At 39.8% G+C, this 16,578-nt stretch overlaps 1 protein-coding gene across 4 annotated transcripts in view; it reads right to left on the bottom strand.

The window, feature by feature from the left end:
- Positions 1–16,578, bottom strand: part of METAP1D (methionyl aminopeptidase type 1D, mitochondrial) — an 83,917-nt gene that overhangs the window by 13,158 nt on the left and 54,181 nt on the right. For 3 of the 4 annotated variants that reach the window (XM_021075524.2, XM_021075526.2, XM_003133473.5), the window contains exons 2-5: positions 5,346–5,503; positions 3,228–3,377; positions 964–1,112; positions 193–235 (exon numbers count right to left, since the gene is read on the bottom strand). In XM_021075524.2, the coding sequence (XP_020931183.1) occupies positions 193–235; positions 964–1,112; positions 3,228–3,377; positions 5,346–5,503 (500 nt within the window). Of the gene's footprint in view, positions 1–192; positions 236–963; positions 1,113–2,818; positions 3,378–5,345; positions 5,504–16,578 lie in introns of all 4 variants that reach the window. The other variant, XM_021075529.2, reaches the window with a different exon arrangement.

Here is a 16,578-nt window from a genome sequence, read left to right as displayed (position 1 = left end):
CAAGTCAGGCCCGGGTTTACTTGGAATAAACACAGAGTTAAAGACAAAAAAGGAAACCAGCTGCTTGCGTCTGAGTCTAGAAGTAAACAGCACTTCCATCGGTGCAGTTCACATTTTCAATCCACTCTTCTTCCTGTTGCTACTGGCAATGCTGAAGTTGATCAAAGACTATTTTTTATATGATTTACTCACCGTGACATCAATGTTGATAATATCTCCATCCTGAAGAGGTCGACTGAAACATAAACAGGAAAAAAAAAAAATGGTGACAGAGAGATCTCAATAAAAGGATATAAAAATAAATACCTAATGATTACTATCATAAACCCAATGAGTTGTGATGACAATCTAGAGTGGAGGAGGAATGAATGGAACAACTATATCTCATCTTTAACTTCCGTTAATCACATCAATTTTTACAAGAAATACATAATATGAACATGTATTGCCACTGTTTAAAATTCCATTCTTTTGTTCTTCTCTTTTCTTGCCGTGCCCACAGCATGTGGAAGTTCCCAGGCAAGGGTTTGAACCCAGGCCACATCAGCAACCCAAGCTGCTGCAGTGACAATGCCAGATCCTTAACCCACTGCACTACAGGAGAACTCCTAAAAGTCTACTATTCTTAACAAGATGTACTTATTAGTTACCCTAATTTTGCAAAAGGTGAAAACGATATTTGCCTCCATTTGGGTTCTGACCATTTAAATGGTTAAAATAGAAGACAGTAAAAGAAATACCTAATGTACCACTACTTTTTTTGGATCATATACTGATTTAGCAAATATTAAATGGTGGTGTTATGCCCGTGTAGAAGCAAAATACTTTAAAATTGTTGGTTTACCATAATCAGCTTCAAAAGTTGGGTTTGAATCAAACTGTAGTGTCTTTTGACATACATTATAGATCTTAGTTTCATGTTTTAGTTTCCAAAGGTACAATATGTTATTAAGCAATGAATACCTGTCAGGAATACCATGACAAAGCACATTGTTTACAGAGGTACAAACAGATTTTGGAAAACCTCCATAGCCTAGAGGTGAAGGATAGGCATCATGACTGATGATCTCCTGATGAACAAGAGCATCTATCTCTTCTGTTGTCATGCCAACCTAAAATATTAAACAAAGAAATTGTGAAGTGACAGCTGAAGACATTTCCTGTATTTATTGACTATGCCTATAACTACAGCACTTCCCCATGAGGTTGTATAAATGTGATAAATCTGTGGTACATTTTAATTAGTGATGATTGACATTAAAATCCTAAGTTGTGCCTCACTGAGAATCATCTGGGCATATGATGGTGTTATGGACTACTAGGGAATGGACACTTTAAACTCTAAGATCCTTTCAATCACTTGTGAGTGATTAAATGACATGACTCCTTTTTAACTTGAAGATTTAAAAAAAGGTGTTCTAAGGCAGTTCCTTCCTCTTCCTCAATGGTCAGTGCCCTGGGCTAACTGAAGGATATAAATTCTCAAAAGGCTCTTCAGTTTAGATGACAAAGCCTGAAATGTAGGTCAATCCATGCCTTTTAATCTCAGCAAAACACTACATGGGTTTTGCAGTAACAGCATGGAGAGTATGGATTGTCATTTAAAAAAGTATCTGATACATTTTGTAGAGACTCAGTTTCACTAATCTTGATTTCCTTCATGCCTAAATAAACCAATGTGTTTAAAATAAAAAAAACTTTTCCCTTATTAAAAGGTATCCAATTGCTCCCAAACTATAAGAAAACTAAGTTTTGTGAATACATGAAGACTATCTCCACAAACTCATAAAGCATCAGTAGAGGTTTTTTGTTGTTACTTTTTGGCTGCACTCATGGCATGTGGAAGTTCCCAGGCCAGGGCTCGAACTCAGACCACAGCAGCAACTCAAGCTGCTGCAGTGACAATGCTGGATCCTTAACCCCCTGCACCACAAGGAACTCCCATGAGTACAATTTTTTTTTTTTTTTTTGTCTTTTGTTGTTGTTGTTGTTGTTGTTGCTATTTCTTGGGCCGCTCCCGCGGCATATGGAGGTTCCCAGGCTAGGGGTTGAATCGGAGCTGTAGCCACCGGCCTACGCCAGAGCCACAGCAACGCGGGATCCGAGCCGCGTCTGCAACCTACACCACAGCTCACGGCAACGCCGGATCCTTAACCCACTGAGCAAGGGCAGGGACCGAACCCGCAACCTCATGGTTCCTAGTCGGATTCGTTAACCACTGCGCCACGACGGGAACTCCCCATGAGTACAATTTTAAAACAAAATATTTTATGAAAGATCAACTATCTTTTCAATAGTTTTTTTTTTTTATGCTATTTCACATTCACATTATGGTTAGTTGTATTGCTCAAACAAGTCTATTACACAGATGATATACTAAGTAATTTCATCTTTGAGTCTCACTTCCTAAATTCTGCCCACCTTTTGGAAACAACAGGCCTGTATTTTCTTTTATGATCCTTACATAGCAGGATTCAGATTTGGTTGCAGATTTTTTTGTTGCTATTGTTGTCTTTTTAGGGCTGCACCCGCGGCATATGGAGGTTCCCTGGCTAGGGGTACAATCGGAGCTACAGCTGCCAGTCACAGCTACAGCAACACCAGATCCGAGCCACGTCTGACACCTACACCGCAGCTCACCGCAATGCCAGATCCTTTAACCCACTGAGCGAGGCCAGGGATAGAACCCGCATCCTCATGGATACTAGCTGGGCTCTTTACTGCTGAGCCACAATGGGAACTTCCTCAGTTGCAGGTTATTCTGAAAGACCTAAATCTTGTAGTAAGATAGCTGTATATAATTACATAGCAGAATTACCTCTGGGTTAGGGTATCTGGTCTGATCTTTTTTTGAAGAGCTAATGCAAGAAAACAGGACACAAAGGATGAGGCAGAGAAACTCTTCAGGCACACGAAAATAAGGTGGGGAATAAAAGCAGGAACTATAGGCAGGAGTAAGGGGGCAAGTCAAAGCCGTCTGCCACGGATCAGCTTAAATAGGCTGATTGAGCCCAAGGTAACGCCAGAATTCTGCTACTTAAAATCAAACTTGGATTTTAAATGATCTCTTGAATAAGCACAGAAAATAATACAATCCCTTTCCCCTCTCCCAGGAGGAAATTTTTAACAAATCAGATGAGTATGAAAGAAGAGTTGAAGGAAAAGGAGAAAAAGGGGGAGGGTTTGTTGCCCTCATTTAAGTCTTCCGAGGCTTGGTGAGACACCACCTTTAAACTCTTCCCGGCCAGGAGGAGGACATGACGGGCCAGCTGACAAGCCTGATGAAGCCCTTGAATCTGATCTTCAGTCTTAACTTCTATGCTGTCTCCCCAGTCGGGTACAATGCCTGTCGTCACATAGTCTGGCTTCTTTATGTGCTTGAGGAAAAAGGATTGAAAACGAAGATCAGAACCCAGCACATGACAATGGGATCATTTTTTGGGACACAGCCTCCTGCTTCATGGAGCTCTGCCCTTCCTGCCGGAGCACCGACCTCCGAAGCCAGCACAACAGACCCTCCAGGCTGCCCCCAGTTCCTTCCCCTGCCCTTTTGAACTTAACATTGCCTGTTAGTGCTGCCTCTGGATGGTCTATTAACCTTACTGTGCTTTGAGTCAAACTGGACTGAAGTAGACTTCTGGTCAAAACAAACAGGAGTTTTCTTTTCTTCCTCCCCCAACCCCGTTACAAGCCTATTGCCATTGATGATAAATAGCACCAAGCTTCCCAATTGCCAAATGGTTAATTAAGAGCACTTTCATCTCCTTGACACAAAGATAAAATTTATGCAAAGGATAGCTCACAACACCCTCGGTGAATGAATATATGTAAAAGGCTGACTGTCAAGTCCCCAGATGCCTGTTACATGTACACGTCTCTTATACTTTGCAACTGTACCCAAACTGAGAAGGAACCAGAGGACAAAACAAAACAGCTCTCTTTCCTTTTTTCTTTCTTTTCTGTCAAGTACATAAAAAATACTCTGAACACGTCCATCATTTGTCAAAAACAAACCACCCCCCCCTTTCCCCCCTCGAAGCCCCTCAAATGTTCAACTCTGATTGCCCTTGAAGAACATTCTCCACCACTAACCTAAATCCATGGGCAGTATTCAGAAAATAAATACTATCTTACACACAGAGCTTCTTTCAGTCCCAAGGTTTTGCAGAGCTCTTGACAAACTATTTCTGGAAACTGCTACATAAGCTTTGTTGAAGAGTACCCAGTAAGGCTACACAGCAGTTGGGGACAGGAAGCTGAGGGAGATAACACTCTGCAATTGACATCACAGCACCTCTGGAAGGGCTGAGGCTAGGGCTCTGCTCTTGGTAAAGTGCCTCACACAGGATTTAAGGACCTTCACTGGTTCTTGCCTTCAGCTGGGCCTTTCTGGCACAGGTACCACCATGGCTTGGGCTGCTACAGCCGAGGCTCGGGGTGGGCACCTTCTCTCCAACAGCTTTGCCTCCAGCACCCACAAAGCACACCGGGTCTCCCACAGCCCGGCCTCCTCTCCGCTTTGTGATCTGGCCAGCTTACAACCACAGGCAAAAGGGCTGTTGGCTTGTCACTGGAATTCTAAAACAATACATTCACCTCTCTGGAGACTTTTCTTTTCTAAGGAAATACCAGGAACATACTCTGCACTCTGGTGGCCTGTCTTGTCAGCCCTTGTCACAAAAATAAGCCACTCACTTTCAGGGAGTATGATATAGTAAATGTGAGTTTACTGCAAAAAAAAAAAAAAAAAAAATGCATGTAAAGAGGGAAAGCAGGTGATTTTTTTGTGACAAACCTTTCTTTCTTTCTTCCTATATGATTCCCCACAGAATTAAAAATCTCTGAAAAAAATATCAAGAATGCCCTGAGACAAGATGTTTTATTTAATTTACTCTAAAGGACGGTTCAAAGAAAGCAGAATTAATAATATGGAAAGCATAAAAGCAAAAGCTTTAGGAAAAAAACATCTAGAGTAATAGTTTCAAGGAATCTCTCTTGAAAGATTCCAATTGAATAGCCTATTTCTTTTTCTTTAAAAAAGTTAGGAAATTACACACATATAATTTTATCTTCATGATAGAAATTTAATATGGAAAATTTCATGATAGAAATTTAAATTCTAGATGAGTTAAGCAGTTATAAGCTCAGAACTTTATTTTTTAAAATGAACATTATAGAACCGCAGGATGTTAAAACTTCTCAAATCACAACTTTAAATCACAGACCAAGTTTAAAAATTATGATTCGAATGGCTCAGAAATCAAAGGTGCAAAGACATTTGATTGCTTCTGCAGTTAACCTTTATCTTGGCTGGAAAGAGCAGCAGATAATAGGCAATACAGTACCTTAGGGACTGGATGAGCTGAAGAAACTGCAGCCGGCAAAACTATACTGTGTGAAATCTCTCTTTGTCTCCGGAAAAAGAAATTTCTTCTTTGTTGACTGCTGGACTGCTTGTGTAAGTAGATATGATTGAGTGGTGAAGAGAAAATCCTATGACAACCTAGGAGCAGAAATAAACACATCTTAAAAAAGCCTACTTAGTGCTACATTTTAAGCGGTTGTGTTGTCTACTAAATCATTATCATTGGCTCAAAAAGAAAGGTATTCTGCGTTCTAGTACAATAGTAGCACGGCGTATTTATTACCTAATAGTATATTTACATAAATGTTTGACAAAGGAAAACTCTTTTAATGGGAAATAAACATATAGAAACATCTGCTAAACACTAGGTCTATAAAAAGAACAATTTCGGATGGGGTACCTTAAATGTAGCAATGTCCAGGATGACCCTAGATTCAGGGCACTGTTTGGGTGGCTTTATATTCCTTAAAGCCGTTTTCCTTTCATGAATGCTGGACAAATTGCCAGCTGCACTTTTTGCCCTCGATAGGATTACTACTCTGTGTTAAGTTCATGTGCAGCGAAGCATTATACTGTAATGAATGCTCAAGTCAGATAAAGACCAAATAACAAAAATGTAGGGTGTAACCCTGAAAGAAAACGAATGTAGGGACGTAAAGTACCCACAACAGGAATTTAGAAATATCTATTAAAATTTTAAATGCCCACATCCTTAGACTCAGCAATTCGTATAGGACTTGCCTGTATGCAATGATGGATGTGTGAAGATGAACTGCAGCACTGTTTGTGGTAGGAAAAAATGAGAAATAATCCAAATGCCCATCTGTAGGGCACTGGTGAAATATGTTATGTTAAATCCACACAACAACAAAAAAAACTATAGAGGTATTAAAAAAGAGAAAAAGCTAAATCATTTCTACGTATTGATAGGGAAAGAGGTCATACTATATCGTCAGGAAAACAGCAAATGCTGAGCAATATATCTAAAAAGCTCAGGAATGTAAACACAGCTTATACATTTAACATAAGCTTGTATATGCCTATAAAATTTCTGAACACTGATATTTATCAACAATGATTATTTCTGGGGCATGTGATTGGGGTTGGGGGCAGGGAGGAAGACTTCCTGATACATTTTATTTTCTTCTATATGGATATTTTTTTGTTTTATTTTGGCTTCATCCATGACATGTGGAAGTTCCCAGGCCAGGGACTGAACCCATAACTAGCAGTAACCAGAGCCACAGTAGTGACAATGCTGGATCCTTAACCCACTGAGCCACCAGGGAACTCCCTTGATAGACTTTTTAAAACATTCACTTGCATTACTTTTATAATTAAAACACTAGGTTAACAAATCCCCAACTTGCCACAATTACATGGCAGGTATTAGCAAACCACAGCCCAAAGGGCAAATCCGGCCTGCTGCCTATTTTTACATAGCCCACGAGCTAAAAATGATTTTTACATTTATAAATGGTTGAAAAAAACAGAAGAAAATAACATTTTGTAACGTGAAATTTATACGAAATTTAAATTTCAGTGCCTATAAAAGGTTTATTAGAGCATAGCTGCTCTCATTCATCCATGGCTGCTTTTGAGCGACGGTGGCAGAGTTGAGTAGTTATGACAGAGAACATATGGCCCACAAAGCCTAAAACATTTACTATCTGCCCTTATAAAGACGTTTGTCAACTCCTGGTCCAAAGCACTGGTTTTCAAAATGTAGTACCCAGACCAGCATATTAGCATCACATGGGGAAGAGATGCAAATTCTTGGCCCCTCCTCAATTTACTGACTCAAACTCTGGGATGAAGCCAACAATCTGTGATATTCTTTCCTTTTTCTTTATTACGGCCGTACCTACAGCATATGGAAGTTCCCGGGCTCGGGGTCGAATCAGAGCTGCAGCTGACAGCCTACACCACAGCCACGGCAATGCAGGATCTGAGCCTCATCTGTGACCTATGCCTCCAGTTTGTGGCGATGCCAGATCTTTAACCAACTGAGAGAGGCCAGGAATTGAACCTGCATCTTCATGGACCCTATGTCGGGTTCTTAACTCACTAAACCACAGCAGGAACTCCAGCAATCTGTGTTTTAACAACCCTCACCCCAAATGACTCTAAAGTTTGAGAATTATCAGACTAGAGTCATCTTTCAGCTGTGAAACACAAATTGCCAGTGAGTATTGGCTCCAAACTCAAGAGCTGGTGTTGGGAACTAGAGAATGCAAACAAACAAACACCAATGGTCATTGATGCAGTGTTTTAAGTTTTACTCAATTAGGTTCTTCCATAAAGTTGAATGCAATATTGTTGAATCAACCTTACAGAGGTGTTTCAGGTATTATTTTAAACAAGTCCAAATATCAGACAAAATGCTGCCAGTAATGTTACTTTTCTTTTTTTAAAGTTGCTTGATAAGAGGCAGGTACATATTCCCTAAAGCCTAGTACAATCTTTCCCTAAGGACAAAACCCCAGCCCTAGGATTATTAACTGGTCTATGAGGGGCAGGGTGGTTTCTTAGTGAAAGCAGATGGCCAGAAAGTGGACGCCTGGGCTGTCATCTCAGCTCTACCACTTGTTAGCTGTGTGGCCCTGAGCAAGTGAGTCCCAGGTGAGAATTCATTAGAGTCGAGTATGTAAAAGTGCCTTGCATTTAGTAGATGCTCATAGAAATGGTAGTTCCTTCAAGAATACCTAAAAAAGTCAAACGAGAAAGAAAATGCGCTTCTCATACTGAGAATTTATTATGTGTCACTTACTATACGAGGCACTTTACATATATTAGTTCGTTAATCTTCATGAGAACCTGTGAGTTGTGGAACTGTTACTACTCCATTCCACAGTTAAAGATGCGGAGGCAAACACAGGTAAGTAACTCCTTCAGAGTGCCAGAGCTGAGGGAAAGCAGGTTAAGGTGCCTTCATAAAGTGTATGACCCACGTTCGCATGAGAAAAACACACACAGGGAAACACTCCCCAGATGTAAAAGACATCATAAAACCATTAAAAATTACTACTACTGGAGTTCCCGTCGTGGCTCAGCAGAAACGAATCTGACTAGCAACCATGAGGACGCAGGTTCAATCCCTGGCCTCGATCAGTGGGTTAAGGATCTGGCATTGCTGTGAGCTGTGGTGTAGATGGAAGACACAGCTCAGATCTGGTGTTGCTGTGGCTGTGGTGTAGGCCAGCAGCTGTAGCCTGATTTGACCCCTAGCCTGGGAACCTCCATATTCCGTGTGTACGGCCCTAAAAAAGACAAAATAAAATAAAATAAAAACTGCTACTACTATTATCATTTTTCCAAAAGTAGTGAAGGGTCATCCATCTTCTTTCTCAAGCCGAACTTCCTTTGCTGACCAAATACATGCTTCAGTGAGGTGGCTCACAGAGGTTTTGGCTGGGGATTCTATGGGTATAGAATGGAAAATCTGGGTCCCAGGCAAAGCCAAGGAAAGGATCAGGTGGAATCAGGCTCCCTAACTGCATCCCTAGATAGGACCAAAGATAACTCCCACGTGTTTCCCTTCTGAAAAAATTCATGTATTATGATGACTATTAACAATGATAACACTAATAGAAACGGTAACAACAGTGGTTAACACATAATGGTCACTTTCTTTAATCAAGCACAGTGCTAGACGCTCTACACACAATTAACTCTTACCAGTTCTGTCAGGGAGGTAGGCAGCTGTGGATGTCATTATTTTATGGATGAGGAACTAATAAGGCTCAGATCTCTGGTGGCCCCAGTTGGAGTTCTTCAAGTCCAAAGTCCAGGCCACTCTAAGCCGCTTTGCAGCAGTATGCATGGGCTCTAGTAGCTGACATGCTTTGCTAGAGAATGCATTTTTTCAGGGATGTGATTTAAAAGAAAGTTGTTGTTGTTGTTTTATCATGAAAAAAATAACTATCATGGGACCAGCCAACATTCAGAATGAAGGCACTTTTCATGAAAAGTCTTAGAACTGATCTAACTGGGAGGCATCGTGGTAGTGAAAATAACACAAGCTTTAAAGTCGTGACATGGATATGAATTACCAACATTTCTGAGCTCTGCTTTCTTTGCCATGACAGGATCTCCTCTCCCCCTCATTGTCCTCCCCCTCTCACCACTAGGCTGGTGAGAACACTGGCTAAGATAACATGTATTTGTAAAGATCCTTAAAAAATAGGTGCTCCATAAATGCTCAAGTCTTTTCCTTTCCCTTCTCAGCACTCAACATGTCTACCTGTGGGCCTTGAAATTTACTCATTCTTTTATTTGTCAGGCACTTACTGAGCTCCTTCTATACGCCATGCTTTGAACACGGGGTGAACTAAGTGACAAAGTCCCTGCCTCACGGAGCTTATATTCCGTGGTGAGACGCAGACAAGAAGCAAACCAAAAAATACATTCTATTACATCGGATGGTGATAATCCTGATGACAAATGAACCAGAGTGACAGAGCACTGGGGCTAGAGGTTCTCCTCCTGGTCCTGTCAAGGGCTGTGTGACCTCAAGCAGTAATGACAGCAGTGAACCCTGGCTGAGAGTTTACTGCAGCCAGGCTGAGCACTTCACAGACACTACCTACTGCTACGGAAGGCTCAGTACAATGAGGGAGCCGAACTACCTAATCTTGGAGGTCTCTTTCAGCTCTGACATTGGTGCCTTTATTCAGCACTTCCGATTGTCCTTCTATGTCCCAGGCAGTGCGATGATGTAGATTTTAGGACTCATGAAGAATTTTTTCAATGTGACTGCTAATATGAAAGGGAGATCATCTTTATCAGTATTATCAAGTTCAAGTACACAATCATTATGGGCGAATCCTTCCTATGTACTTAAATTCCAGGCCTGGACTAGGGTATCTGAACAAGGCTTTTGAGACATTCCCTTCTAAGATGAACACTGTTGCCAACATACCTGTCCTGCCAAATGATGGGCTCGCTGCCAAAAAGAGGCAGGCACCCCCACACATGACTTAAATAACCGGAACACAAGCTGAACATATCCAATCTGTTGACAATTACGGCTTTGCAGTGTACTCAGCAATTCCACTTTCATAAGATGTTTTTTTTTTTTATAGGAAGCAAAATCTTTCCTTTCAATCTGGTAAAAGATACCCTACGAATGTTGTCACAAAGTAACAGGATAATAAGATACCATACCGTGTTTATTCCACTAACTATTCATTACAAACCAGAAAAAAAAAATTCAGTGTTTTCACAGGTAAAATAAATAAGTGCCTTTTTAGAAGATAACGGTCCTCCAATTAACATGACCGAAAAAATGAGGGGGAGAAGAGATCCTCAACTTTGCTTATCATAGTGTAATTAATAAATAGTAATTACAAAAAAGATTTTTGGTTGTGCCCATAGCATGTGGAAGTTCCAAGAATCGAACCTGAGCCACAACAGTGACCCAAGCCACAGCAGTGACAATGCTGGGTCCTTAACCTGCTGAGTCACCAGGGAACTCCAGCAAAATTTCTAAGGGCAGAGTGAGCAAAATTAAAACCCCACCATCGCAATTACATTCATGATCACAAACTAAGGTATCTACTATAGATCATTCTAGAAAAGGTTTGCTGAATTTCCTATATATTTCCTTTCTTTATAAAAGGTCTGCTTTGTGCATCCAAAATGAATACAGTGTTACACATCAGTTCTATCTCAATTTGAAAAAAGTAAATAGAACTGCTGATACCTTCTTATAACCACATCCAACTTCCAACTTGCCACCGTCAACGCTACAGCTAATCTGATGCACGTTGTCCATCATCAGAGGCAGGGACACCAGCCAGGTTTCCATCAGTCACAGGACTGGTCTCTCAGTCTTCTGGCACCATCATTCACCCAAGACCCACAGCGAACCCTCTTTTGTTAAAACTCTTTTCAGGAAGCAAGGGACAAGCTGACTAATCTGAAGTTTAGGAGTTGCCAGTAGGAAATCATCAGAAACCTCAGGAGAGGAGAGCCCCAGACCAGCAAGGAGCTGCTTTGGACTAATTTGATCTTACAAGACAGGATCGCCATGAGTGTTGTTACTGTCAATTATGTAACAGAAACTCATTATAGGGTTTCCTTAGGCAGTAAATCTATACGTTATTTGCTACGAATACTGGAATATTTACTGTTCTCACAGGTAATAATAAGAATTTATTTTCAGTGTCATAAAAATTCTATCAGCTCCTGGTTTGAGCTGAACGTTGAAAATTATAGACAACTGCTTCTCTCCCTCCACGGAGGAGCACCCTGTGCGGCCTGAATGTCTCTTGAAATTGCTATATGTCCTTTGGGTCCTGCAGCCCATGTTTCATATTCTAAATGTGTATTTGCAATGTAAATCTAGGTTATGGTTTTATATATTTTCATATCCGGTAATAACATCGATTTCGAAAAGCTGTATTTTATTTCCCTTTACAGATTAAGTCTGAAAGGTGGGACTAGAGAATTCAAGTATGATGGGGTAGGAATGCATTTAAAATAACGAATGTTGCTGCACGCGACATGCCATATATTCATTGGCCTCTTACTCAGGGTCCATTTTAATTGTTATCTATGTGTGCCTGGTACACCACATAATGAAATGCTTCCATTTCACCCACCGAGCCCTGGGTTTTTATGTGCACCTTTACTAATGACCCTTAATTAAGTCGATTTTACCCTTGGAAATGCAAGTTTTCTTTTGGTCAACAAGTATTTTTAAGGGAGAGGTCTGAATGAACTTTCAAAGAGACATTTAAAATGCTTATTATCTTAAGCGGTTGTAAAACTGAACAAAGTACATTTGTACTCAAGCGTGGACTACCAACACCTCTCTGTTTCACCGTGTGTTTCCAGGGAGGCACTCTCACCCTGCAAGAGTGCCGTCAGTCCTCAGCTATGTTATCTTTCAGAGGCTTCATGTATCTGCTAGGAAAAAACCCAATAAAGTGGCCTGTATCACTTTATATTAGCCAACAATGTCAACCAGAGATAATGTGTAATTTAAAGACACCCTGTAAAATGTCTCGCTGAACGTATTTTTTCATAATGATCAGCAAATGCCAAAGTCAAGTAACTAAACTATTATTTATAGCATATCAACATCTAATTGATTTTACAAATGGAGGCAATTATTTTGGATAAAGGGAGGAATGCCTGCCAGATTTAAATGATTTATGATTACTAAGAGAGAAAACAACAATGTTTTGCTAATTCATTTTCAAATATGGCTCTTACACTCATTGATGATTTTAATTTTAAACCAAATGATTTGCTAAAATAATACAGTAGTGCTTTTTTAAAGCGACTTGGTGACAGCAATCGGAGATATTTTTAACCGTCTAGAAATATTGCTTCCTACAATAGGCTCAGGAGGGACCGTACCATAGAAATACATTTCCAAGGTGCTGATTTAGAACCACAAGAAAGATCACACTTCATGAACTCCAACCAATTACCCAGGGTAGAAGCGCAGGCTCTTATAACACTGTGTGCTTCAAATCCAAAAGAGAGCACCGTGAATGCAGCCATGTCTTACATCTCCTGACCTAAAACACTGACTGCCCGCTTGATGGGTTTGATAACTTGCACAAACGTTGCAGAAGGAAAATTAAATAGTCTGCATTACTCGATGTGACTCCCATTGATTTTTTTTATAATCTAGTACCACGGAGTACATGTTTCAAAAGTAAATGAGAAAGGCTGAAAGTTCCTTCCCATTTCAAGGAGACCGCAAAGCAGAAGAGAAGCTCGCATTTCACAAGAAATAACCTGTGCATCTGTTGAAGAAGAAGGGGAAAAAGAAAAAGAAAAAACCAGCTAGGGGAATGCCCCAGGCTGAAGCAGATACTGATTGGGCAAAGCTAAAGGACAAGAGCCCTTGGAACTAAACAAAAGCAAATTCATTCTGTTGACAGATGTTGATTACATCAAAGCAAAAAGGAACTTCCCCAACTCTCAATTTTTCTAAACAATTAATACTTCTCTACAACCTATACAATAAGGACAAAGCAAATTTTTAAACCAATTGTGATCAACATTATTAAACTTGTTTTTAAAAAGTTTCAGTTGAGTTCTGGTATGTTTTTAGCTATGGGCTCCTCCAAACAGTGCCTTATTCATTCCCATGGACACGTCTGGGGAACTAAGTTGGCCATGCCATCAGCCCCTTCCTTCCAGGGGTTAACTGCTCTGGCTGCCAAATAAAATACAGAGCAAGCCATGTAATTATGGAGACAGTCAAAGGGCAGGCTCTATTTTGAAATCTATTTGCACAGACAAGGTCTTCCAATTGAGCTTACAGGAAACAAGCTGGTAAAGAGCCTCCTTTTCCCCAGATGCTTTCCACACTTTTTCTCCAATTCAGGAAATCATGGATATGGACACCATACACCATTGCTTCCTGGATCTTCAGCTAAGATGCTATTACAGGGAGAAGAGTGGATCTGTTTCACCAACCTGTAAAAAAAAGCTCTTTTTTTCTTTTTTCTTAATTAACAGCATTTGGCACCAGCCCTTGGATGATAAAGCTACAGTGTTTATTAAACAACATTTCTCAAGAGAATGCAGGCCCAGTTGTTATGCAGGTGTTGGAAAACAGATCATATTCTTTAATGCTCAAAATAAAGCACACAGTCAAGTCTAAAGTATACAGGCATAAATGCTTGTCTGAAATAAAGATTCTACTTGACATCCAACAGTATCCTTGAAGTTATTTATAGCTAAGACTGCTAAAACAGTAACAAAGATTCCACAGAAATAAAAAAGAAATGCGTAAAGTATTTTAAGGAACCAAAAAAATCACAAGTCACTTTCATGCTGAAACATAAAAAAAATTTGTCTTGGCTGCGTAAAGCTCTAAGCGCGCAATTTCATCATAGAAATCATTCTCCTATTCAAATAAAATTGGGCCACTACTCCTAATAAAAGAAAGTAGTCAAATGAAGGTGAGATAGTAGAGTCTTCCCCACACATACCAGGCTATGGATGTCAGAACTCATCATCAAGCTCATAAACCAAAGCCTGAGAGTCATGGTTCTACAGACGATGAGCTGGAAAGCCAGCCACGGAGCACTTCTGGGAAGAGGAGGGTGGCAGCCTGAGGGGATCCTCTACCAATAATAACAACATTCAAGAATGATGCCCAGGTCGCAGCAAAACATGACCTTCCCCAAGGCTCCATCGGGAAGTTGGCTCCATGCTACATCCCTCTTCCTTTAAAAAAAAAGTATCAATAGCAACTGATAGAGAATAATGTCAATGACAAGTTCAGACATGGGTTTAGGAAAAATACTTAATTTTGCTTCTTTACAAAAGCTAATTGGATAATTTATGTGATTATTCATTAATTTACACCACCAGCACCCAGGGAGCTGTGACTTAAACAAAAAGCATTCCCTTTTTCCTGGGAGACAAAACACCCCAAGCTATCCTTGGAAGACAGATCAATAAATACACCAATTTAATAAAGTAGACTCATGCTTGTGGGCCTAGAAAAAAGTTTCCTTTAGCCTGGCCCAACACAGCTATGGGAGGGGTGTCAAAAATTATAGTAAAGGGTAATAAGAACTCAAAATCTAAAACTAAAAGCAGATCATTTGATGGGTAAATGGAAGTTATACAGAAATGATTAATCTGGAAAAGGAACTAGGGCTATTGTATGAAATTTCTCCATTTAAGATGAAACATGTTTAGTTCAAAATCTGAATTTAAATTCATCTTCATAATCGTAAAATATTGAGTCACACCGAAATAGTATATGCTTAGAAAATCCCACTGTCTCTCAGCTAAAGTTTAGAGAAAAGCAGCTTTTTAGCACTTCAACAATACATACAGTCAGGCAACTTCTTGGACAAAGAAATATTGTACCCTTCCATGGGAAATAAAGGAGCTATTTACTAGGGCTTTGGTTAAAATGTAATAATTCATTCTGGTTGAGCCCTGTGAAAAATGTCATCAAAATATCATTTTCTGTGCCAGATTTTCTGGATGCCGTAATATCACTGAAATACAGAATAAAAGACAAGCTGTGATCAGAGTAGAAGTACGACACCAAAATGAACCAAAAGCAAACATTCGTTCTGTCAAAGTACAGGAAAGCATTTCACACAGTCCTGATAGCCAGAGAATGCACACTTCCAGTTTAGCACAGAACATCTGGCAAACTTCAACTTTCCAAAGTCTCTCAAAAAAAAACATTCCTGTTACTTCACATAATTGGGTTAAAGAAGAAGAAGAAATAGGGAAAAAAATGATATTAATGCACACAAATAAGCATCAGAGAGAGCAATTTCACAGAAATAACACATGGGATCCAATCTTAGAGAAAGTCCATCTAAAATTATCATGAGTTTAAAAAAAAAAAACTGACATAGTAAGAAAGTCCTTCCTTGATTCTTCTAAAAAGACTGCTCTTAAATACTACTGTCATGTAAAATACCCCTCAAAATATTAGTTATCTGGATTAAAATATCCAGTAATAGAAGATGCTGGGTCTTATAATTTATGATCAAAGGCACAGCTTTTGTATGAATATTTTTCAACTGTATTAAAGCATTTGAAAAGAGTGCAATTTTAGTCTTCTTCTCACAACAGTGTTGAATGAATTCTATATGCAACATGCTGTAGTTATATTTTTGGATGTATTTCTTTTTCTCTCTTTCTCTTTCTGTCTGTCTTTTCAGCATATGGAGGTACCCAGGCTAGGGGTCAAATCGAAGCTGTAGCCTCTAGCCTACACCACAACCACAGCAATTGGGATCTGAGCCACACCTGTGACCTACACCAAAGCTCACAGCAATGTCAGATCCTTAACCCAACGGAGCAAGGCCAGGGATCCAACCTGTATCTTCATGGATACTAGTCAGATTCATTTCCACTGACCCATGACAGGAACTCCCTTTCTTTCTTTTTATTAGAACTTTAAAGTTATTTATGCAAACAACTGGTATAAAATAGCTTGGAGCTTCGACTCAAACTGCAGTTTCATTATCAAAAAACCCCTCAAACCACATCTTAGTATCTTCCTGAGAATGTTTTCGCTGTACAACTCAAAGTGAAAGGCAGGAAATAAAAAGAAACCATTTGAATATAAATCCTACAGTGGTGTTTTAACAATTATAGGAGTTTTGCCTCTGCCCTATAACCAGGCAATAGAAGCGGTAGGCAGGCAGGTCGGTCAATAAGCACAACCTAAAATGAGAAACCTAAACTCCAGGAAAACAACACAT

Source organism: Sus scrofa, chromosome 15 (genome assembly GCF_054392235.1).
Source record: "Sus scrofa isolate SSC_HxYL_T2T_F1_AM1 chromosome 15, Sscrofa_HxYL_maternal_Yorkshire_Landrace_v2.0, whole genome shotgun sequence".
NCBI classification, from domain to species: domain Eukaryota; kingdom Metazoa; phylum Chordata; class Mammalia; order Artiodactyla; family Suidae; genus Sus; species Sus scrofa.
This window is presented reverse-complemented; position numbering and strand designations above follow the sequence as displayed.